Genomic DNA, 24,424 nt, shown 5'->3' on the forward strand with positions numbered 1-24,424 from the left:
AACCGTTAAACAGTCTGCATAGCCTGCTCCATGACAGTCTTTACCTCTGGAGCTGTTCAGTAAAAATAAAACTCCATGTAAATAACAGATGATGTTCTTAGTATCAGAGGTGTTCTTTCCTCTCCTTGTCTGTCTCAGCAGCAAGTTGCTGACAAGTTGACATAAGAAACTTTAGAAGCAGAAGAAACCAATAAAAAGAAATGTATTTCTAAATTACAATCATAAAGTCTTAGTCTGTGCTATTGCTGGAGAGCACTGCCTTAAGCCAGCGTGACCAACTACCTCACAGGCAGTTGAGGTACATGGGTTTGCATGGGCCTGTCAGGACAGTGTGTGCAGCTTACAAACAGATAAAATCAGGGCCTCAGAGAAACAGGGGAACTCTTTATCCACACGAGGAGCATGTGAAGAAGGCACTATCCAGTGCCTATCCAAAAGCTTGGACTCAGTCTTAATGCTTTTTGACAATGTGTAGCACCAACATGTTTGGGTGGTACAATACTTAGAGTACAAGAGTTAGTTCCATTGGTGCCTGCCTTATGTTTTTCCATGTGCTTTGTGGTCATGTTATCACAAAGCAACTGTTGTCTTTACAGCACTGAATAATTATATATTTTCTTTCAAGATTGTAGTGATTTCCTTTGTAGTGAAAATGTGTGCTACGTACCTATTTCCACATTATCAGATATCAGCAGTATGCGTTGTCCAATTGAAAATAAAGTTCAGTCTTTTCTGTCTAAAAGTTCTTAACCAAGGGAAATGTATTTAAAGGCAGCTTTTTCAATACCTTCTCAGCACTATTTGGCTTACAAATGATCCATGTTATTTTAAACAAGGATATTTGAAGGAAGTTACACTCATTATGGCCAGAGTTCAGTAAAGAATGAGCAGTTGTGCAAGGGTTTCCCACTCTGCTCTATGGTATTCAGACTATTCTGCTGACAAAATCACTCTGTCCATAGACTTTATGAATTGAACCAGGAGACAAGATATTTCTGGCAGATTTGCTTTTTCATAAGTACAAGGGGGGATGCTATTTCACCATATAGATCAGGGAAAATCATGGGGTTTTTTTGTTCTGTTCTATCATTCTGTGAAGTATAGTTTATGGTCAATTTATGGGCAGCTCTTTATTATTCTTTGCCATCCTACTGTTTCAGTTCTTAGAGGGGGGAAAAATACATGCCTCAGATTTCCTTTTGGCTCTTGCTAATCTAAAGTGCCAGGCGAGGGCTTTGTAAAGAATAGAATTACTTTAAGTGATTATTGATTTTGGCTGTAATTGCTCTGCATATCTAACTCAACCATAATTTTAGATTACTATTTTCCTTTTTAAAGATTCACTTAAGTGTCTTGAGAAATCCTGGATCTCTTTAACTATCTCTTTAGCTCAGGGGCACACAAAGTGAGCTGTAGGTGAAAATCAGACTATTGGCACATCTATGTACTTGATTTGTGTCTAGAGTTTCGTAGTTGAAGGTGCAAGTCACCCTGAGCTGTACTTTCTCTGAGCTTCTGGTTCAATTATTGGTGCTTAGAGTGGACACAATAAATTGTTATATGTTGCTCGTAAGTGAAGTTCTAAAGGTATGGAATTTTTAGAAGAAAATTGCTAAAAAGAAGAATATAGTTTTCACATTTCCCTTCTGTTGCTTTATGAGCTAGACAAGGTGCTAAACTCGTGTCTTACAGAATAATGACAGAATTATTTGATTAAAAGACATGAGAAATAATGGTAGCTATAAATTACCTGTTAATTTACTGTGTGAAGTGATAACATGAATTTTGATAATCTTTAACTAGTAATGAAAGGGAAAGTGCCAATAGAAATGAAGATATTTACCTCATCTAGGAGTTAAATAGGTTATGCACTGCAGCAGTGAAATGTTGTGCAACATTCTGTAGTTAATTTTATGTCCTGCTCTCTTGTATTATTTCTGGTAGGGAAAACATCTGGCTGAAATGACCTTTCCAATTTTTATTTTGCCTTTTTTAGGCTGATGAGCAAGCTATGCTAGAAGATACATTGGTTGCATTGTTTGACTTGGAAAAAGTTACTTTCTATTTCAGACAATCAGAGCCAGAACCACTAGTTGCAAGTGAGTAATTAATATCTGGGCTTTACTGGTTTTGTAACATTTTTTATTCCTAGAACATCACCTCCCACAGGGAAATCTTGCATAATTTGGAATTATGGAGACTAAGTTAATGTATAGCTCTCCTGATATTCTTAGATGTCCTAAAATAGAGGTATCACTGGTGACAATGCAGGATCATTATCTGACAATGTCGGTAACCTTGGGGGCAAAATTGTTTGCTTAGCTGAACTTTCCATTGGGAGTATGTGACTGCATCAGGAAAGTCCCTGAAAGACCCAGCTGTTATTGAAGAAACGTGTAAAAATAGCTTGAAGGTCTTGGTAGAGAAATGCACCGATATGAGATGGAGAAGCATAAACCCCATTTCATTTTGTCGTGTGAAAAATAAATAACTCTTTGAAGAGTTTGTTGAAAGGGCATGGCAGACGCTATGAGGATGGCTTTAAAGTGGGCAAGAAGCTTGCTCTGAGACCTGCTGCTGCAGATTGTCAGGGTCCTGAACCCTTCCTCCCAAAACTCGCCCAACTCAGCAAGAAAGGACTGTCTTTGTGGTCTGCTGTTCATACCCTTTGCTCATTTTCAGCCATTCCTTTATTAATATGTGTTCAGCCAGTAGATATTTTCCTGAAGTGAACTTTGTTTAGTGAGCAAAAAGGCCTCATTTTTTTCCTGTCTCGTAAGTCCCCTGGGAAGGGAGGAAAGCATGTCTGCTTCACATCAAGCCCTTCTGAAACAATTCCTTTGCTGGATTAAGACCACACGGGAGACAACTTCTGCAATAACCAAAACCAGAAGACACAAAGCTACTCCACAAAGCTGCCTGTGCTTGGGAGAATTCAGTAGCACAGGGCTGATAGGTAGGATTTAGCTTGTGTAAGGCTGTAGTTATTTTGGTTTGGTTCAAGTAAGGCCCCTGCTCAGAGTGTTTTAAAAAGAAGCCCTGCTACACTGGGTAACACCATGGAAATGCAGTTACAGGAGGGCCTCCTAATGGGGAGTTAATGCTGTACCTATGTCATGAACTGTTCATATTGCAGGAGCTTTCAACTGAGGTGTCTGTGCTAATAAACAGGAAGTCCGCGTGTTCAAGGATTGTAATGAATTCTGCATTTTCTTTTGGTATAAATGCTGCCACCACAGTCACTGACGATGCTTACAGTAGTCAAGAGCTAGAAAATTATTTTTTCAGTTATGATTCTGCATAATTAATAAGAGAAAAGAAGTCTTTTTCTTATTACCATAAGTAGTGAAAAATGTTCCTTTGGAATCTTTACCATTTAGGTACAATGTAATTTATGCAGATAGTAAAAACCCCTATGTAATAATAATACTAATGCAAGTCACTGTGTCTTGTTGTTACTGTTTTCAACTTGGAGGCTTATCTGTGGAAACAATGTGTAATGAAAAATACTGAATAGTGTGTCTGCAGTGATTGTTTTATCTAACTGCATGAATTTTGGGTGCAAGAGTTTCTGGAAAAGAACGTGTTGTTGTTTACAATCAAATTGTAACATTGACTGTATTTTTAGATTTACCAATCACATACCAAGCAGAAGGAAGCCGGCAAACACTGAAGGTTTACTTCTACCTTGATGGCTACCATTTTGAACAGCTTCCACAAAGGCTGAAGAATGGAGGAGGATTTAAAATCCATCCAGTACTTTTTTCACAAGGTAACTTGAGGCTAAATTCCCCCTGCTCTGCTTTTTTCACATCATAGCTAACTCCCTTTAAACTCCCACTTATTTACTCTGATTTAAATAGTCTGTAGCTTTAAGGGTACAATGCCTATATTTAAGTATTGTTTAATGTGGGCATTTATTGAGAACTTTGAATTAAAATGTAAATTGAAGAAATTATGATGTCTCTAATAAAAAATAGAGGCATGGGTATAAATTTCTAAGTTTATGCCAGTTACAGGATTCCAACAGCAAAGAGTGAATCTTCATTTTTGTTCTTTTTAGACATTAATGGACAATAGTCAGACCATGCAATTTGCCCTTAATGGCATTTTGCTTTTCAAATGCTATCGTAATCGTTTCTCATTACTTCATATTTGAGGACTAAATTGTTATCCCCTGAGAATTCTGTCTCTTGAAAATGTTATGAAGAGTTAAATAACATTTTCAGACTTATGTGGTTATTGCTCTGCAAACATTACAAAGTGAGGAACGGTGGCGCTGATGCTCAGACTGTTCATGAATTACAGGCAGTCTGCATTAGCTGCAGTGTCATTACAGTCATCAGGAGCGTGATGAAATGGTGAATGTGAGCTGCTGATTGCCTTGAGCCGCCTTTGATTTCACAGGGAGCTGAAAATACTCCATACCTTGTGAAAGGCTTCCAGGGTCTGTGTGGAATAGTCAGAAGCCAGGCATACAAATGAAGTTTTAGAGGGGAGCTTGGTCTTTGATAGACCAGGAGAATGTAAAAGGAAATAGGGCACAGAAACATAAATAAATAGCTGAACTTACTATAAAGGTAAAGCACACAATTTTTATAAAAAATAAGGTCCTTGAAGTCTGATTTTTAAGCAAACTAATAAAGACTTCAGAGGATTTCTTTTGAACAGATTGATTTGAGTCATAGGGAAAAATAAGAACACTAAGCAGGAGGCATGTTTCAGTACAATAGACAAAAGAAGCGCTTGAGAGAACAGAAAGTACCTTGGTTCAGCTGAATTCCTGGAAATACTATTTTTTTGAGATTGAGGAGGGCATTTGGTGTGCTACGGGATTTATTTTGGAAAATTTTTTCCACTTCTGTTTCCAAAAGTCCAAAATATTTGATTCTTAAGATAAGCATCTTTGTAGTCAGCTGAAGGAAAAGGGCAAGGATCCATTCAAGCATTTACATCCGCTTAATATTTTTCAGTAGAATGGAAACTTTCTTCTTTCTTTATCTTATCAAATTTCTTCAATTTTCAAGGATCGTCCTCTAAAATAGTCCATTGGACTCCAAGAATAAGAAGTCCTGGATAAGAATTTAAATCCTAGTGTTTAAATCATTATTTTAAGGGGTTTTTACTTCATTAATGAGTGGATTGGGATTCTACTTTTTACTTCTTTCCAGTGAGGTTTGGCTGAGCTGCCATCAAACTAACTCAGTAGATTCCCATCTCTAACTGAAATTTATTAGCTACGAATGTAGAAATCTTATTTAAGTTTCTCCATGAAGTGAATTTTTGCTCCCGAATCTAAGCATAGGTAAATCGTTTCCTGCCTAAAATACAATGGCTTATGATATTTTCAAATGGAACATTTAGAAAATCACGGTTTTGGAATACTTTGTCAAGGCATGGGTCAGTGCACATCAGTCTGTTTATCTCTGTGTTTCTCTATTCTGAGTGGCATAGCTCCATGCCTAAAATTGTAAGTATACATGTTTACAGGATTGGCACTAAAATTTTTTTGAAGTTTTTTTGTTGTTTGCCCAGGCTACATTATCTATCCCTCCATTTGTGAAAACCAGTTTTGTTCAACCACATACCCAAGTGTGTATGCATTCAAAAGGAAGCTGGTTTGCAGGACTGTGGCTGAGGATGTTAAGATACTGCTATTGGCATTTAGATTTCTCTATCTCCGACATTAGGCTTAAGATCTCGGCCATGAATTTAATGACACTATTTAAAATTAAAATTCTGTTTTTAAAAAATTGCTACTTAGTATCTTAATTATGTATGTTTTAAAATTTTTTTTAGTTTTTCATAGAGTCTTAGAATAATTCCAATTGGGGGGGACCTCAGGAGATCTCTATTCCAACTTCCCACTCCTAGCAGCAACATCTGTGACATGAAATCAGGTTGCTTGGGTGTCTAAAAAGTAGGACCTTGCAAGCACCCAGGGACAGAAACTGTGCAACCTCTTGGGTAGCCTGTTACTCTGTTTAACTGCCCTAAAGGTGAAAAAGGACAAAGTTTTTCTTTCTGTTGAGATGAAACGTGTCTTGTTTCAATTTATGTTGGTAGTCTTGTTATGCCAGCTTGTACTGTTGTGAAGAGCCTGGCTCTTTATGTGGCCCTGCACTTGGGTGTATCCACTGCTTGTCCCAGTTTGGTATTAGCTGAAAACCTGTCTTACCTCCTGCATATTAGTGATAAACACACTGAACAGTAGAGATACCTGTGATGCTCTGCTTGTAGTGGGCCCCTGGGCAAACCATGTCCATTAGCTACTACCATTTGAGTCTACCCTCTCTTCCAGGTTGCTTTCCCAATCAGTTATTCTATGTCTTCAGACCATAATATCCTATCTTGGATCAAAGAATACCATAGAAGACATGTTTGTAAGGAAAGCTTCCTTACAAAAGAACTTTCTAATATATTGGGTAGAAAAATGTTAAACCCTTCAGAGAGGACAGGGACAAAGCACACAGCATGCGAGTCCCTGCCTGCACCTGTGAGCATGGCCCCACAGAGGCAGAACTGCGTGCTCCTCCCAGTCCTCACAGATGACCGAGTTTCCTGGTTGGATACTCTAATTGGATAAAACCAACTTCATGCCAGCAGAATAAACAGTAGGGATTATCAATTCTGTTTGTGTTAACATGCTGTTGTGAATGGAGTTCAGTGGATATTTTTGTCTGAGCTTTCTTGTGTGACTTAGAACCAAAGAAGAATTAATTCTGACTGTTGAAACTTAATATTTTTCACACAGAAGTAGAAGTACAAACTGTGAAAGCACAGAAGGGGAGTGCAATTTGCATGTTCTTTCACAATGGATGAATTATTTATTAACTGGTCATATTAAGCAGTACAAGCAGAATTAATATTCTGTGTGCAGCTGAAGCTGTAAGGCGGCAGCATGTTTCCATGAAAACTCTGCTTATGGCTTGCATTTTCTGATGAGGTGATGAATTCTTAGAATGTGTTTGGATTACTAAAGTGGCAGTGTTCCTAATTGTAAAGTCTTTCTTGCTTCTCCACAAAAAATCTTATTTCACCAAAAATTGGGGTTTATGTTATAATGTGGTTGACCTCTTAATGTGAAGATCTTTATATTTCCAGTCCAAATTTTCATAAGAATCCCTTAAGTTTTTGTTTGGTTTCTGAGTTCTTGTAGCAATATTCATCCTTGGTTTGGTGAAATGAATACAGCAAAGGTGGACACACCACAGACAAGTATTTGACTTCACTTACCTGATCCTTGAAAAGGAACTTCTAGGTCATTTTCAGAGATCCAGTGAAATTTGCTTTACTTGATGTAGAAGAAGGTACTTACATTATCAGTGGGTATAACTAGAGGAACCTCTAAGTAAGGTGCTCCACATCTCCCAAAATGAGGCTTCTTGAAAAGTTATTAGGTCTCCCTCTGTGAAAGTAGCTGTTACATTGATCCTTTATTTCCTCTACCCCAGCTCATTCTACTGTTTTCTTCCAGGATATATCAGAATTAAAACCCACATTTGCATTCACAAGGCAGGAATACTTTAATTAGAGAAAAGGAACTCACATTAGTTCTCTCCTTTATATTTTCCACAGGGCAAGAAATAAAATTTTTCTTGTAAATGAAATCTTAAAGAGAGATCTGTACGAATTTGATGACATATGGAAACAGCTCAGCAATTCACAGTAGGGTCACGGCCTCAAGGTTAAAGAGTAATTCACTTGTGTGTGAACAAAACTACAAAGAAGGCAATTACTAAATGTTTAATACTGATCTTTCTCTTTTCCATTCTCCTTTCTCTTTTCACAGCATTGGAGAGCATGGAAGGATATTATTACAGAGACAGTGTCTCAGTGGAAGAATTTCAAGCTCAGATTAATGCTGCCTCACTAGAAAAGGTCAAGCAGTATAACCAGAAACTACGGTGGGTAATAAACCAACATTCCTGAAATTAGCTTACCAAGTTCTGCTTTTCAATTCAGTTTCTGTGACACATCTTTAAACTGAAATGTGTTATATGGTGGTTTGATTTTGGTTCATGATTGAATAAGGTCCAAGATTCGTAATTCTGACTTTTCTGATTTCTAAACTGTTAAGTTACTTTTTAGGAAATTGTTTTCTCCTGAAAGCTTTAGCTGTAATTGCCTCCAGGTTGTTGTACTAACGCATAGAAAAAAGGGAATCTCTACTTGATCACAGGAGGAGTATCAGAATTGCTACACATTATGATCTGATTTTACAGACCATATTTACCTAATTTCTACAGAATAGAACTTGAAAAATAATGTTCTTTTCCAGCTCTTTCACCCCACACCCCACCATACTAATGGGAATACAAACATATTTGGATACCTGCATCAGCATTGGCTATGGATTACAGAGTGCATACTTGCCAGTATATGTAGAAATTACGCAGCTGTGTATTTTGTTAAATATTTCATTAAGGAGTTGCACATAAAGACAGAATTTCTATTACACAAAATAATCTATTAGTTATGAAGTAAAGTAAGGAAAATGGGTACATAGATCACTCTTGTGTCTTACTGTGTCTGTGAAAAACACCTGTTTGAGTATTCTTACTTGCCACGTGAGTTGAAGAGTGCAAAGGACTGTGGTAAAATCACATGTATTCACTTCTAAAATTCTTTAATCAGATGGAAATGCTATCATTTCACTAGAAGGATTAGGCAGTTTATAAAAGCAGCAGAGAACAGGAGTTAAAAAAACTCAAGGACAGTGGAACAGGAGTTAAGAAAACTCAAGGAAAGTGGGGAAGGGGGAAGAAGATAAATGAGGGTCTTACTGCAACTCCTTCACCTGTTGGTCCTCTTTCTGGAAGATTTTCTTCATGGATCTTGCAAAACTATTTCTCTAATTTGTTATTTAAGGAGTGGGATTTCTAGATTCTGTTTTAATCTAAGTATTGCTATAGCAAAAGTGATTTTAAAGCCAATTTTATTAAGTGAATATGATATATTTAATTTTTTTGTGTGACATCTCAGTGCACTTGTATGTCAATGACAAATGTATTTATTTAGTCTGTTTTCCACCTTCTTACATTTGCACTTCTTACTTGGGGAAAAAGGTGCCTCCTGAGTATTTATGTGAAAAGGCTTATGTTGTAAATCAGTTTTACAGGGAACTTTGGTCATGCCAGTATTTGGCCTAGATGAAGTCAGGTAATGTCAGAAAGAGATTCTATCAGTTAGACCAGGCAAGACTTTTTGTGTTGTTTTTTTCCTATGAATAGGACCAATTTAACCTCCCATGAAAATCCTTAAAATAAATTCTTCCTGACTCTATGCTCTAGTGTTCCTTGATCTTGCTTACCTCATGTGTTAGGTCCTCCATTCATTCTGTAGCTATAATGAGGGGCATTCCTCTTTACAGTGTTGTGACTCACAGCTCTGTTGAGTTGCTAAGCTCCAGCCTAGTTTTGCAAGAAGTTACTATGAAAAAGTTATCATTAACAAAAACTACCATAGGTATCTCTGGCAAGTCAGAAGAACAGGAAAAATTCTATTGTTTTTTTCAGCTCTCTAATGTCTGACTAGAACATTCAGTAATTTATTTGTTTGCTTTCTGGTGAACTTTACCCATTTCTTAAGTGCAGCAAAAACAGCTTCAGGAAATAACTGACAAAATGTGAAGGGGAAAAACAGAAAAGCAGATGCTTCATTCTTGTTCTGCTGTTTGCTAGCCTGTGTAGGTGTTTGGCCAGGAGTATCTAATGAAGTAACTACAGCAGCAAAAGATACTAACATTTGGGTAATTGCTCTAAAGAAGAACAAAAAAATTATATGAATATTCCCCGGAAACATACTCAAGTGCAATATTACTAAAATGCTTCACGTGGAAGAAATCCTCTGTGCAGCACCTCTTAATCAGTAATAAAAAAAGTCATTTGAGACAAAACCCCATAGCCATTCTTTCTCCATAGAAAAGGGACATGTTCCTTGCTTGTGAGATTACCATCTGATGACCATTTTATAATCTCTCCATCACAACAGCAGCCAAAAACAAATAGGATCAGCAGCTATGGAAAAAATAGTGAGAGAAGAGGATGGGGACTATGGGAATGAAGTGACACTGCAGCCCAAAGCATCCATTGATGAGAACTCAGGAAACAATTTCATCTTCTCTCACTCCTGATGCATTGAGTTAATAATGCTCCTATAATAATGTGAAATAGAAGAGACCCCTTGGTTGTGTATGGTCCCATTTACAAACAGAGTTGTTGGCCCAGCTTGGTGTGTACCCAAGCAGAAGAGTAAATTAAAAAAATGAGTACTACCTTTGCTCAGCTACCTCTTAATTTGTTGTAATAAAGTCTTGTTAAAGTTTGAGTACATATAATATTTTTGGGTGGCGAATCTCATCCTGATGTGTGGTTTAAAAGAATTAATTTGCAGACTATTTATTTGAATGAATTAGAAGATACATTAGGAAATTTTTTGTGGATTTCAGGAAGGATAGCTATAAGTCAAGAAGATGTACCTTTGCTTTTATTGCAGACCTTGAACCTTTGATTTTATTGCAGAGGTCATTCATAATTATGGAACTCTGACCAGCTTTTCCACAGTATCAGAACTGATGCAATAAATCCAGGTGCAAAACTGTCCTTGAGACTGATTTCAGCATCATAAGATCTTCTGTCATTCATGGTTCTTGCTTTGGGGCTTTTGCAAATACTATCTCAGCTATGAAATAGTCATTGATAAAATTATCATTTTTATGAGAATGCATGAAAGTTGAAAATTGGTTATAGAATTTCATGCTTATGTGGAATGGAGGAAATGTCCCTCCATCCTCTGTAATGGACTTAACCCTAGCTATTTGAATCTTATTAGTAATGTAAGGGAACTTTTATTCTAAGATCAGCTCAAGTTGAGTTCTACAATTCCTGAGGCAACATCATTTACAACAGCAGTATGTAGGAAGTGAATTATTGAAATAAAGATGTTATTTAAAGAAAACCAACAAAAAAACCAATACGTAGTTTATGAAATTTCTGAATCTGCTGAGAAATTTTCAGCATCTAACCCACAAATATTCTTAATCATGCTGGATTTTTTTTTGAATTGCACTTACATTTATAGTTCACCAATTCTGTTTCTGTGATGCTGATAAGGAAAATAAAGTTATGTTCAAATTCTGTTTGAGAACTGAGCTGGTGCTAGTAGTTGCTAGCAATGTAAATTGAACCTGATCAAATTGTTTGCTAATGAGAAACATTCAGTACATCCAAGTGAAAGTAATTAGGTCAGCAGAGATTTTCAAAATCTTTATTACTATGTGTTTGATAGCTCAGCAGTTGTCTTCTAATTTAGAAGTGGACTAAAAAGAACCTATGTATTTGACCTCTATGGAGGTTAGTGTTAAGTGAGCCCTTTCTGCATTCTCATTCCTCCTCCCACTTGTCCTTATCTTCCTCCTTTGGTACTCCTTGACTTTCAACCAGGCTTTTTTCATCCTGAACCAGTGCTTTTGCTGTTACAGATACCAGACATTATTTTGTTTCAACAGTGCAGGGCACAATGGTGTTCAAATCCATAACTACTACAAATGATGATAGTAATAACAAAATCTCACAAATGCCCTGTATTTACTCAGACTGCTTGGGTGATTTAAGTACTATCTTCAAAGTCTTGAGTCATGTAATTGTAAAAACATGAGGGTAAACTTAAAGCAGTAATGCTTGGAAATTGCAATTTAAGAATTGTTTATTTAAAATACATTCTGTCCTTTGAATATGGTCTTTATAGGTGGTAAAGGTCTATTTCCTGCAGTAAGGTTCAATATGCTAGCTATTACTCTATTGCATAGAAATAAATCTTATGGTCCTTGCTGTGATGGTCAGATTGGTTGTGATGCAAGCCTGCTGGAAGCTGGGACAGACCCTGACAGACAGGTTAGCTGCATGGCCACAACTCAGCCAATCTTTGGACTGAACAGTGACTTCAAAGTAAAATATTTAGTTGGATACAAGAACAGTTTTTATCCTTACAGAAGTAGGGTTCGGGGTTAGCTTCCTGCAAAAAGTAAGCCATTCTTAAAAATGGGCTTTTAGCGTAGGAATGAAAATTTCTGTAATGTTTGTCCAAGTCATCAGAGGTTTGGACTTGCTGGCCCAGGATGGGACTTGGAGTGTGCAATAGGAAGCTTTCTCTTTCAGGCTTCCTGTTATTTAACACTTTATCAGATTAACTTTTTTTTTTTTTCTTTTTTTTTTCTTTTTTTTTTTTTTTCCCGGTGCTGGTGGGGGTGTTTTTTTTTTTTTGTAGTGTGAATTCTCGTTCTGGGTAAAAGCTGTGTCCCTCCTATGACATTCTGTTAAAATGCAGTTTTCTACAGGTGCTTCTGGGTAGCTGCTTAATCAGAAAAGTTCAGGCACATCTGTGCTTTAAGAGGTTTTTTCCTGGATGTGTCTGGGCATATAAGGGATGTATCACAAAGGCAGAGAGGATGTTCAGGGCACAGGTCATTCAGCAGGGTGCAGGGCTGCGGCTGTACCAAGCCTGCTTCCAGCTTCTGTGTCTCTGCAGTGTGCTTTGCTTTCATTGTTGACTGCAAGAGCAAACTGTGGTGGTCTATAGGTGCTGAAAACTGCACATCAATATATGTGCTTGGATTCCAAAACTGTCTGAGCAGATAATATTTAGCTAATAAGAAATTAGAGAAATCAATGGCTTTTAGATACGTGAGCATTTTTAATGCTTCTGCAGGAAGCTGTGCTTGCATTTAGACATCTAAACACCTTTAAAATTTGTTTTCTGATGTTATGGTGTCTAGGACTGGGAATGTACAGAGGAAATGAGAAAAATAATAGATGAAGATGAGGTCAGGAGAGCTCTGCTTTTCCATTAATTTTCTCTTATCCTCAGCATGGCACTTTCTTGTGACACCCCTGATTACGTGATGACCCAGTTCTTTCCTCCAAAGATAGGATCATGCTGTGGGAAAGACAGCTGAGGGTTGCTGTACGTCCCCATAACTGGTGTGGGTGCTAATTACCACTGTGTAGTAATTAACTTGCCTGTACATCAATAGAGAATGAAAGTCTGGAAAAAATGTTCCTTCCTTCCTGCCTACCATTCTGTGTGATTTGGAACTATTCTTTGAAGTCAGCTGTGTCCAGGGTTATTGGCAGCTACTTCTGTAGCCTGTTGTACAGCTATAATAGAAGAAAAATTAAAGCAAGCAGTAAAGGGGGAAAAAATTGTGGATTTTTTTGAGTTTTCTTGGGTTTTTGTTGGGTTTTTCTCCCTATGTTGTTGCTTTCTTGGATATCATTTTAGGAGGTAAATGCAAGTCTGTTATGCTAAGGAAGCAATTACAATCAGTGAATCTAATGACAAATGATTTAGCTAACTACCCTCATTATATTGAACATCTGATTACACTGAACGTAATATTTGTCATTTTAAAGAGTTTCATTTACAATGTAACTTCAAACAATTTCTCTGTCTGAAGCCTCCTGTATTTATTTTATGTCATAAGTAGTTCTCCACAGAGCAATGGCATATTTAATTAAATTCTTTATTCAGGGATGTTACAATTCATGAGGTTTTCGTGTTGTTGGGTTTTCTTGTTTCTTTTAATTTTCAGAAAGATAAGAAAACTATTTCTGCCCCTAGAACATGCAAACATGTAAGAAAATCTGTCTGAGGAATGTAACATCTTTTTTATTTATACACGCACATATACACGCACAACAGCCTCTCAAGCTGCAGGCTTCTTGGCAGGATGAGGTTTGCTGTATCCTGTATAATTTAGTCAAGGCAGAAAATAGATGTGATGGCACTCATGGCTTCAGGCTGAACTAAAATTCTCTTATAGTTACTTTGCTATAAATGAGTTACAATGACATAAAGGACCTATCCACTTAAAGGTAGTTAATTACTATGAAAGAAAGAACTGGTTTGTCTCGGAAACAACATGATAAAGCCTCAAGGCAATACCTGCATTAGCAAAAAGACCAGGTTGTATATCAATTCCTGTAGTAAATACATTAAAATCCACCTTAAATCTGACAGATTCCTTGCCCCACTGTTTCCAGTGGAAAGCTTTTCCAAAGCAAATGCTCATGTGGTCAAGAAGTTTATTTTGTTTGTCCATGTGCCACTCTTGTCCTGTGATGAGTCTTTCCTTCATGTCTGCTCACTTCAGTGAGCATTAATGAGCAACTAACAGTTTTTGTCATTGCCATCAAATTCAGAAAAGTGATGTGAGGAGAGTTATGGGTTTCAGGGAGTGATTCTGTGATAAGATTTTCTTATTGTTACAGTGAGATATTTCTAAATCAGGTGGAAAAACTGTTCTCCTGTATTCGGTACTGCCTATTTGATACACAGCTTTGTGTTCAAAACAGCAGCACTAAAGCTGGACTGCAATACTACATAGACAGATTTATCATGTATTTTGTATGACTATAAACATTGGAAACCTAATGACTCTTAGATTTTTAAGATGTGGTTCCAAATGTCTAGAAATTTGTGGCATAACTCTCTCTAAATGCAGAGCTTTTATGAAGGAGAAATTGAAAATCAGGCATTCACTCTGAAGGATATCACAAGGAAATAATAGCTAAGTTTTTTTCCTGATGAACTTAGTGAAAATTATTTTAGATAGAACAGAAATTAAGATTCATTGCATCTAAGTGAAGCAAGACCAGAGAGAGAATAGAGAGATCCTGGGAAAGGTAAATTAAATTTGTCTGGTTGGTCTAAAAGATATTACCAGATGGCTGAAATTTAGCTTTGGGATTTTTTTCCTTTTTCAGTGCTGCACTCATTCTGCAAATGTAAATTAATTGTTTCTTTAGACTTGTTGACAGAGTGTGATCAGTATTTGTTATCGGTAGTGTTCTGTAATTTAAAATCATGTGTCTTGGTAGATTATATGTACTGACTCTTTGCTCACTGAGGTGGACATCAGGTCCATCCTGCTTTCTTTATCCTCTGCAAGCACAGAGAATGTGTATCTGCAGTTATCAAAGGTGGAGCCTTTTCTTTCACTCCTGGTCCCTGATAGGAATCCAGCCCAAGCCTGCAGTAGTCAAAAGCCTAACCACATGATTAGTATTTGGCATGTTGTCCCTTTCAAAGTGTATTCCATGTCTGGAATATCAGGAGCTAAAAAGGAGACATCCACTGTATGAAAGAGAAATGTAGAAGAGATGACATAGCATCATTTGGTTCAGTATGGATTTGGCTGTTTGGATAATGATGGAAGAAGCAGAAGGGGCTGCTGTAACTGGTCTGCGGTCAAAGAACTTCCTTTTCACATCACAAATAGGATGGTTTCAAGCACTCTTGGACATAGGTAGAGATGCTAGAGACTAAATTCTGGATAACAGGTTGCATGTGAAAAGTGGGCAGTGTTACATAGAGCAAATTGGATCTTTTTTTCCTGTTTTTTTTTGTCATCCATGACATTCTGTCTTCACATTTCTATTCTCACATTTATTTAATCCCCTCCTTTGATGTTTATAAAGGTTTAGGAGTAGGGCTGTGAAAGGCCTGCTTTGATAGCAGGACTGTTGCTTTGCAAGCATCCTCCTCTGCACCTCAGATACTTGTACTCATTCTAGTGCCAATTGCTCAGCATATCTCTGTAGGCTGAAGAGACTTTAAATTGATGGGAGACCAGTAATTTAGCCAGATGCTGCAGTCTTGCAAGAAAATGAGGAGCAGTATGAAGACTTCTCCCCTTAGTTCAAGAGTCTAGTTTCTTGGGGATTTGGTTTTCAAGAGCTGAAAATCTGTGTCCCTGCTATACTTCGTCTACTCCACTAAAGCAGGCAGTTGCCAAGGAAGTCCTTAAGTTTCATTTCTTGAAGTTTTCTTAACACCACTCCCCACTTGTAAGTATTTAAAAGCATTATTAAACCTGATAATTTTTCTCTCTACGTATTTTTCTTGTCTCACCATATAGTCACATCCTCTTTACCAAAAGGGGCACTATTTCCCATAGTAGAGGGGAATAATAGTTGTCCTGGTTCTGGCCAGGACATGATTAATTTTTGCAGTAGCCAGGAGGGACATGGCTCATAGAAGGAGATTATTCTATACCACCTCACATCATTACTGGGGGCAGGGGAAAGGAATCTCTTCCAAGGAGAAGTGGTGGAGTAAATGTGGTGCTGGTCCTGAGCCAGAGGGAGCAGTCAGGGGGCATGGCTGCAGTCAGATTGTGGACTCCACAGAGAGCATTTTTGTGTGGGAATCACTTTCTCTTTTGTACACTTTTACCATTAATATTGTTGCTCTTACTGTTTGTTTTCTTGTCCCATTGCTGTTTCTAGTAAATTGTTCTTATTTCAACCTGTGATCTTTACCTTTTGTGCCTCCAATTCTCCTCTCCAGCCTGCTGCAGGGGAAGGGGGAGCAAGCAATGGTACATAGCTTGGACTGGTTTCAGAGGGAAGACTAAATTGGAGAATACCATTCCTAAACCATAACTTCAGTAGAGACTGACAAAAGCTGGTTTGTCACTTTGTGCTGTGGGTAAGCCAGGAGTCATATGATTATTTAGGTTTGGAAAAGACCTCTAAGATTGAGTTCAACTGTTAACCCAGCACTGCCAAGTCCACCACTAAATCATGCCCTGAGTCCCATATCTACACATGACCTGAATACCTCAGGGATAGTGACTCAACCATATCTCTGGGCAACCTTTTGCAGTGCTTGACAACCCTTTCAGTACAGCAGCTTCTCCTAATAGCCAGTCTAATCCTCTCCTGGCACAGCTTGAGGCCATCTCCTCTTGTTCTTTCATTTGTTACGTGGGAGAAGAGGCCAACCCCCACCTCATTACAACAACAAGAATGATAAGGTCTCCCCTGAGCCTCCTTTTCTTAAGGCTAAGCACCCCAGCTCCCTCAGCTGCTCCTTCTAAGACTTGTGCTCTAGGCCTTTCTCCATCTTCATTGCCCTTCTCTGGACACACTGCAGCACCTCAGGGTCTTCCTTGTAGTGAGGGGCCCAAAACTGAGCATAGGATTTGAGGTGTGGCCTCATGAGTGCTGAGTACAAGGGTGTTAAGACAAAGGGTAGGGCTTACTGAGTTGCTTAGACATGAAATGTAAGTTACACATGAGTAGAGTCACATGGTATTAAAGTTTTCCATTCTCCATTTCAGTTTGCATAATAGTTGTGAAAGGTGAAAATATTACTGAATGTGCTCTTTGAGAATTTAAAATCATGGTACTGTCAGGAAGCTTTTCAGTTGTTATAATTAAACGTTTCTGTAACTACTAAGGATGCTGGTGACACTGTACACAGGATGGTATTACTGACAGATGCTAGGAGACATGATTGAAAATTGCTGAGTCTCAGCATGGGTTGAGAAGGTAATTATACTTGGTGATTTATCATTTATTGAGGTTTGCCATTTAGCAGAAAGAATGCATGAAACAATTTGTTATAACAGAAAATGGATACATTTACTACAGAAAAAATTGAATTTTTACATATGTTATGTGTACATAAATGCATTTACAAATGTATGTGTATAAATATATATACACACACATATGTGTAACAAGAATGTTATACACACTCTGACCTGTATAGTTAAAAACTAGAGGGCAGAACACAGAATTGTTATTAAAGAAATACAAAAATATGCATGCACATAGATGCAAAACCAGAGAGATACTGTTTATCTGTGTCATAAATATGTACCGTTTGGTTAGAGCTGAAGAAAATAATTAGGGACTCCAACACCTCCCTACTCCACTCCTCTGTTCTGATGTGAACAGGTTCTCAGGTTGCTGACTGTACTTTTCTACAAGGTCATGAATATCTTGTAACTGAGGGATAAAAAATCTACTAGAATTAAGATCCATTTCCATCCTTCTGTTGAGGACAGTATGAATTAATTTATGTTTGCCACAGTGATGTGGAAATAAAATACTAAATTCTTCTGTTCTACAACACTAAAGCAAAACCTTTATAGAGAAGAACCATCAACTTGGTGGTATTTAATGCCACAACCCAGTTACCTCCGCCTCTTCAATTATTTCTTTACTACCCTTGTATTTTGAAGAAAAGATTCACACTACCTAGGATAACCCTACGTGCTTACTGGCACAAGAAATTGAGAATAAGACTAAACATTTGGATTTGCTTGAATCATCTATCTCTTCAAAGTTACTCAGGAATGTGTGTCTGAAACCTTCTTAGGGCTCTATTTACAAAATTTCAACTTTTCAGGACTTTATACATGTCTGTGTCAGTTTTGGAGGGTACCCTGTAAAATGCTTCACTAAGAAAACATAAGTACTTCTGCATATCTTTTGGACTTAAGTTCTGGGAAGACATCTTGGGAAAGCATTTATCCTGTGAGAGACTTTTCTTTTTGAACTCTTAAGATGTTTGTTACCTTATCCCAGCATTAGTTTTCCCTGAGATACTTGTCCCCATTATTTGGCATTGCTGCATAGGGGATATCTTACAAAAGTCGAACACAGCAATAATCCCCAGTAGATTCATTGTGTATTGGATTATCTACCTTTTTTTTTCTTTTAAAGAAAGGCTTTTCTGCTAGATCTTAGAGAAATTGCAAAGCTTTAAAAGCTAAACTAACATCACATTTGGAGACAAAGAACTATGATTTCATTTCTGGTTCATTTCAAATGGATTAGAAATTTTTTTCCAAATTGGGCACCATGCCAAGATTGCCATTAACTTTTCCCATAAAATATGATTAAGGACCTTAACAAGCATTTAGTAATTAAGTGAAGTGCTTTGGAAATTTATATGCTGTCCACAGGTTGTCATGTACTGTAAAACACTGAAGACAGTTTTTATGAAAAGCAATAAAAATAAAGCACTTGAGAAACATCTGGGAGTGTTATCTGATGGGGAAGGAATAGTTTCACTTGTAACAGGATATTTTGATACTTAAAACGAATGTTATATATAGTTGATTTTCTGTTTGTTTTTTTTAGGTTAATGAATAATTGGCTGAATTGATGGAGTAATTTGTATAATCGTATATCCCATTGTAGTGTCCATATTGCTTCATTTTATACCCTGAGTTAATTATTTTCCATGTACTCCATTAATTAGTGTACTGTTCTATATTTGGATTCTGGTTTCATTTAATGCATCTGAATTTTCTGGAATAACAGTCCAAAGAGATGGGATTGCTGAACAGTCTCTGAATGAAGGAGATTTTCCTATTGTATGGCAGGAAAAAGCAGTATAGGCTTTCAGTCTGATAATGTTCAGTGGAAAGCAGGGTGAGGCTGTTTTTTAGCTTTGCTAACAAAGAGAAAAGGTTGGTCTGTTGCTGCTGAGGTAGCTTTTATGTGCTGTGGCCACTCAAAGTGATTTATGAGTAATTTTCTCTACAAACCTCTTTTCCTTTCAATAGTGTCCAGCTTCCTTTGACACAGAGTACAATGTGGATCATGCAACAGGTTTAATGGAATAACAGAACTAGATTAACTTTGCTGTGCTTTCTGAGGGAGTTAATTCAAACCTTAAATTTGGAAGTTGTTTTTCAAAACTACAAACTACTGGAAGCAAAGTCTACTAGCATAAAAGGTGGATGGATTTTTTAATCAACTCAATTATTCCAGATTATTGAAGAGTAACAGGTATTCAGATCTGCAGTCTGCACTCCTGTCCACCAAATGTACAACAATGTAACTTCTCTCCTAGATAAAACCATAAAATAAGAGGGGGAGTGATTTTTAACCTTGTGTGCTACATGAATCAGTGCCTTAATGACTGGAGGATCCAGCTGATCCTCTTGTTTGAGAGTTAGGATGCAAGGATGCAATTTTTTTGAGTGTTTTTTTTTTTTCCATATTTTAAAGCAACTGAAATTTGGTTACCAAACTCCATAGTTCCAGCCTGAGTTGTGGCTCAGTTTTGACCTTTAGTCAGGTCTATGCCTTGAGCACACACAGTGGAGCTAGATCACAGTGATACCTTGAGGTTGTCACTGGTGAATCTCTCTCTTTTTCCTATATATGTTCCATAATTCAGTGGGGTTTCTCTTGTTTTGTTTCATTTAAATGTTGCCCAGAGTTGCTGCCGTGGTAGCTGTTGCCTGGTTCTGACTGGTAGGTAGGGAGGCCTGTCAAATGTTTCTATTTTCAGCTGCCACAGGAAGTTTTAGGAGCTTTACAACCAGCAGAATGAGTTTTGTGATCAGAGAAATATGGAATGGTTTGGGTTAGACAGGACCTTTACAGATCATCTGGTCCAACTTCACTGCTGTGGGCCGGGACAGGCTTCTTTAAAGTGTTGCTGCAGAGGCAATAAAACCTGTGATCTTATCACAAAGATATATGTAGGATATTTCCTCTGCCTATGAGATGTTTATGCTCCTCTGCAGTGAGCAGTTAAGTTACTTATAAGTTGAAAAGTTAAAACAAAAATTCCTCTAGGGTTCCTGAGTTGAAGAGGACAGGAGAGAAGAGCCCCATGCTTCCTGTGTGCTCTTTGCTGAAGCTCTTCCTTTTTTGGTGTAGAGGAAGTAGAAGGGTGTTTTGTTATAGGGTAGAAAAATATCAGCCTCCTTCGTGCCACACAGAAATTCATCAACTTTGCATTTGAAGACAGCATATGTTGCACTTGTCCATTTTATATAAACTTTTTCTGGGACTGTTCATTGTTAAGTGAAAGGTTGTAGCAGGAACTGTGAGAATATGGGTTGATACACAGTAGATAAACCTCATACAGTTAAGTATGCTTTCTCCATCACTTTTGTGTTCTGCAGGTAAATGAGTTTTCTTTGGTTTTTCCTTTCATGCGCTAATTCATTTTCAAAGTATCTTGGGGTGACCTTATGATGTGTATCCCATATCGCTGCCTATGCCCAGAAATTAATTTTTGTGCCTTTCTATGCCTCTAAACTGAGCCTGAGAGGGGGAAGGAAAAAACTGAGCAAAACTTTTTCAAAGCAGTTTGCAGCTTGTTCAAGGTCACACAGAGATAGCAACTTTTTTTTTTTCCATCTGCAGCAGGGGAGGGAGGAGGCACCCGGCTTGCTGGGTTTTTTTCAGTCAGCTTTTGGCCAGTAGTTCTGTTTCTTTTTCTCCAGAGAGAGACTGAGAGTTGAATTTTTTTCTTCCCTGGAATTTCGGATTTTCTCCTTTTTCCACTGGACTGCTACAATATTAGAACACATCAGGAGGACTTTCCACCAGGCACAGAGGGCCTGGCCCTGGGCCAAGCCCCAGCTCCGAGGAGACCAAAGGGAGGGCTCTGACATTTTCCCAGGTTTTTTCTCCACAGCGAGAGATTTTATTATTCAGCTTTATTTTCCTTTTCCCGTGTGTTTGTTAAATAAATAGTTTTATCTCCTTAACTTTCCTTCGAGGAAAATTTATTTTTTCCCAAACCTGGTGGGGGAGGGGTGCCTTCCCTCAGAGGATATATTTCTAAATTTGGCCAAACCAGAACACAAAGAAGTATGGAAATTGGAAAGAAAGGCAGGGGTTTTTTTATTTGTACATGTGTGCATGTCTGCACACATTGCAAGTGCCATTTTGCTGGTATGATGTATATGTGTCCCTTGTAAGGTTTTTGGTTTTTTGTTTCTTTTTATATTGTGAACATGTACATGTTTCCTCTTTCAGTACTGTGTTTCATGTTGAGGATTGTGTTCTTATGTTACTGCACTTCTATACAGCAAATATAAAAAAACTTGCAGTGTGTGAAGCTCAGGCACTGTTTGTGCCAGTTTTCCCAAAGTCATTCTTAAAATCTATACAGTTGCCACAGATGTTTTCATGGGTATCTTTGCTGAAAATCACTTTCAGATCCCATTTTTTTCTGATAACTAGACTTTCAAATTTTGCACTGGGGCAAAATTTTGTCAAAGGGCAGAGGGACAGTTTTTGTCTCCAGAACAAAAAATTTTCCCTATTACTTTAAAAGAAGGAGTGACAGTGCCTGTTTATTATTGTATTACTCCTTGACCCTCTCTTACCATAAGGTAAAGAAAACTCCAACCTTCAGATGGTGTCTAAGAATAGTCACTTGTAGAAATTTTTTTCAGGAGTTGAAACAATTAGTTTTTGCCTTACTTATCTGTTTGTTCTTTCAGGGCATTCTACCTGGACAAGTCAAACTTGCCTCCAAATTCAACATCTAAAGCAGCTTATATAGATAAGGTAAATAAAAATGTTAAGTGCCTAATTAAATTCTGCGTGTTACACACTGTGTTACTGAGCCTTTCTTTATTCTATCAAAAATTGAATTATTTAAATCCAGGGGGTGAGGGGCAGGAAAAGGAGAAGCTCTCTTGCAGCATTTTGTCCTGCCTGTGTTTTTGGGGTAGGTGGTGCCATGTGGTTCTGTATTAAAAGGTGTGGCAGGAGGGTATCTGTGTTTGAGAAGAGGAATCATTACTTTCCTTTTTCAGTGTACTTTCAGAGCAATGCAACTGCTCTAGGAGCATGTGGGGTAGGATGGGGGAGGACAGGTGCAGGCAGAAATTCTTTGTTCTGAAAGCTGGAAGCGCTTTTCCAAATTAAATACTCCTTCAGCATCCTGCTCAGAAGGCTTTCTTCTGAATCTTCTCATTTAGCCTTTCTTCAAATGCTTTCATCTGTCTTTAAACCTCTGTGGCTGAAAGATCCCAGGGGCTATGAAAATTCATTTAATGCTCTCTTCTCCTGTTGGAGAGTTAATTCCTATATTGCAGCCTAGTAGGGGGAATAAAGAAGTTCCTGGGGTCTTGCCTACAAAAGTGATTGAGCTACTGTGGCTTGAGAAATAACAGTGCTCATCAGCTGAGCCCAATGACAGACTAAAATTTTACATCAGTATCATCCAGCACTGGTGTTAACAGACTGATTAGTTCCTGTTTCTTGGATCCATGCAGGACTGCACAGGAAGGAAGAAGGACGTTTGCCACTCCTTCCCTAGGGTGTCAGCAACCTGCCTAGCAGTCACAGGTGCAGCAGGGGATGTTTAGCTGTGAGGGAAGTGCTTGTTATCCCTAAACCTGTTCTCTATTTATTTAAGCAAAAAGTTCAAGGGCAAGAGAAAAGCATCTCCTAATCCACATCTGACCAAGGGATGCTAGGTTAAGCCAATGCATTTATTTTGCAACTGGAGCAAGCCAAGAGTGAGTGCATCATCCATTTTTGGCTGCACCTTTCACTTTATTGTCCATAGCTCTGCATTAGTAGATGACACCAGCTAAAATCAATTTAGACGGATGCAAGTTAAACCAGTAGGACTTAAACCAAGTTAAATCTGTTTGTACCCCAGTTTAGATATGCTGGTTTTTATAGCTGATTTACTTGATCTCTATGCTTTTCAAGTGAAGTAACTATCACAGGAACAAGTGAGGCTGCTATTTCTCTAACTAGTTAAAATTGTCTTTAGGGAATTAATCTGTCTTTCAAAAGATTAATTCTTTGAGTAGCATGGGGGTTTGTTGGAATCTTTAAGTGTTTCTGGAATAAAGAGAAGTGGGAATTCGGAGTTATGTGATCTGCAAGTTTGGATTGTGAACACCTCATTTACGCAAAGCACCCTGATATACTGGTTTTCATTGCTAGACCACTTTTGAAGGCTCCTCTTCTGACTCAAGCTTTGCACTTGAAAGCTGCCTTCTTTACTTCATTCATTCTTAGTACAGTAATGCTGGGGTTCTTTTAAGTCTTGCTACAAAGTTAACTGTTCTTGCTTTGTAGTATGGTTTTGTCATATCTGTTAATTTTTATTTTTTGATGTTGTTAGTGAGTATTAGGAACTAGACATTTGCTAAATAAAGGACAGTGTTGTCATAACTGTAAGCTGATTTTCTCAGCAAGTCAATTAATGAGTCTTGGTATCTTCCTGTATATGTGTACGGTTGTAGGTTGCCTATTTATGGCTTCCCTTCTTTTCCCAGTCCATTAACGGATACAGCACTCATGGGTCAATCGAGTCTATTGAAGTGAAAAACACTGCTGTAGGCAGGACTGGGAATGGAACCGTCAGTGATGGGAGGAACTGAAAAGCAATGTGGTCATAGGTTGTGTAACAGAAGACTCCGTGTTTTGTATTTATGTCATGGAGTTTGGCTTTGGCTTTCTCAGCTAGACCCAGTGTTCTACCTGTATCTGTGATGACCTTCTCTGTTAGAGTATCTCATGTGCTTTCAGGAGCAAATATTTAAATCTCTCTCTCCCTCTTTTGCAGCTGATGAGGCCTCTCAATTGCTTGGATGAACTTTACCGACTCATAGGGTCCTTTATCCGATCCAAGCGCACGGCTGCCTGTGCGTACACCGCATGCAGCGCTTCCGGAGTGGGATTGCTCTCGGTGTCATCTGAACTCTGTAGCAGGCTTGGAGCTTGTCACATCATTATGTGCAACAGCGGAGTTCACCGGTAGGACCATTTTTTTTCCTCCTTTTGTTGCAGTCAGTCATTCCATCATTGCAGGTTGGAGACTGCCGCTCTTTTAGAGATGGAGCTTA

The 24,424-nt window shown here is 38.0% G+C and overlaps 1 protein-coding gene across 2 annotated transcripts in view; it reads left to right on the forward strand.

Moving 5' to 3' along the window:
• The window catches only part of PREX2 (phosphatidylinositol-3,4,5-trisphosphate dependent Rac exchange factor 2), a 173,764-nt gene that overhangs the window by 122,551 nt on the left and 26,789 nt on the right, over positions 1–24,424 (forward strand). For both annotated transcript variants that reach the window (XM_042036246.1, XM_042036247.1), the window contains exons 34-38: positions 1,997–2,099; positions 3,629–3,772; positions 7,793–7,907; positions 22,055–22,121; positions 24,145–24,335. In XM_042036246.1, the coding sequence (XP_041892180.1) occupies positions 1,997–2,099; positions 3,629–3,772; positions 7,793–7,907; positions 22,055–22,121; positions 24,145–24,335 (620 nt within the window). The remainder of the gene's footprint in view (positions 1–1,996; positions 2,100–3,628; positions 3,773–7,792; positions 7,908–22,054; positions 22,122–24,144; positions 24,336–24,424) is intronic.

Source organism: Corvus kubaryi, unplaced genomic scaffold (assembly GCF_017639235.1).
Source record: "Corvus kubaryi isolate FWS band 111438036 unplaced genomic scaffold, C.kubaryi_AGA036_p1.0 37385, whole genome shotgun sequence".
In the NCBI taxonomy this organism is placed as follows: Eukaryota; Metazoa; Chordata; class Aves; order Passeriformes; family Corvidae; genus Corvus; species Corvus kubaryi.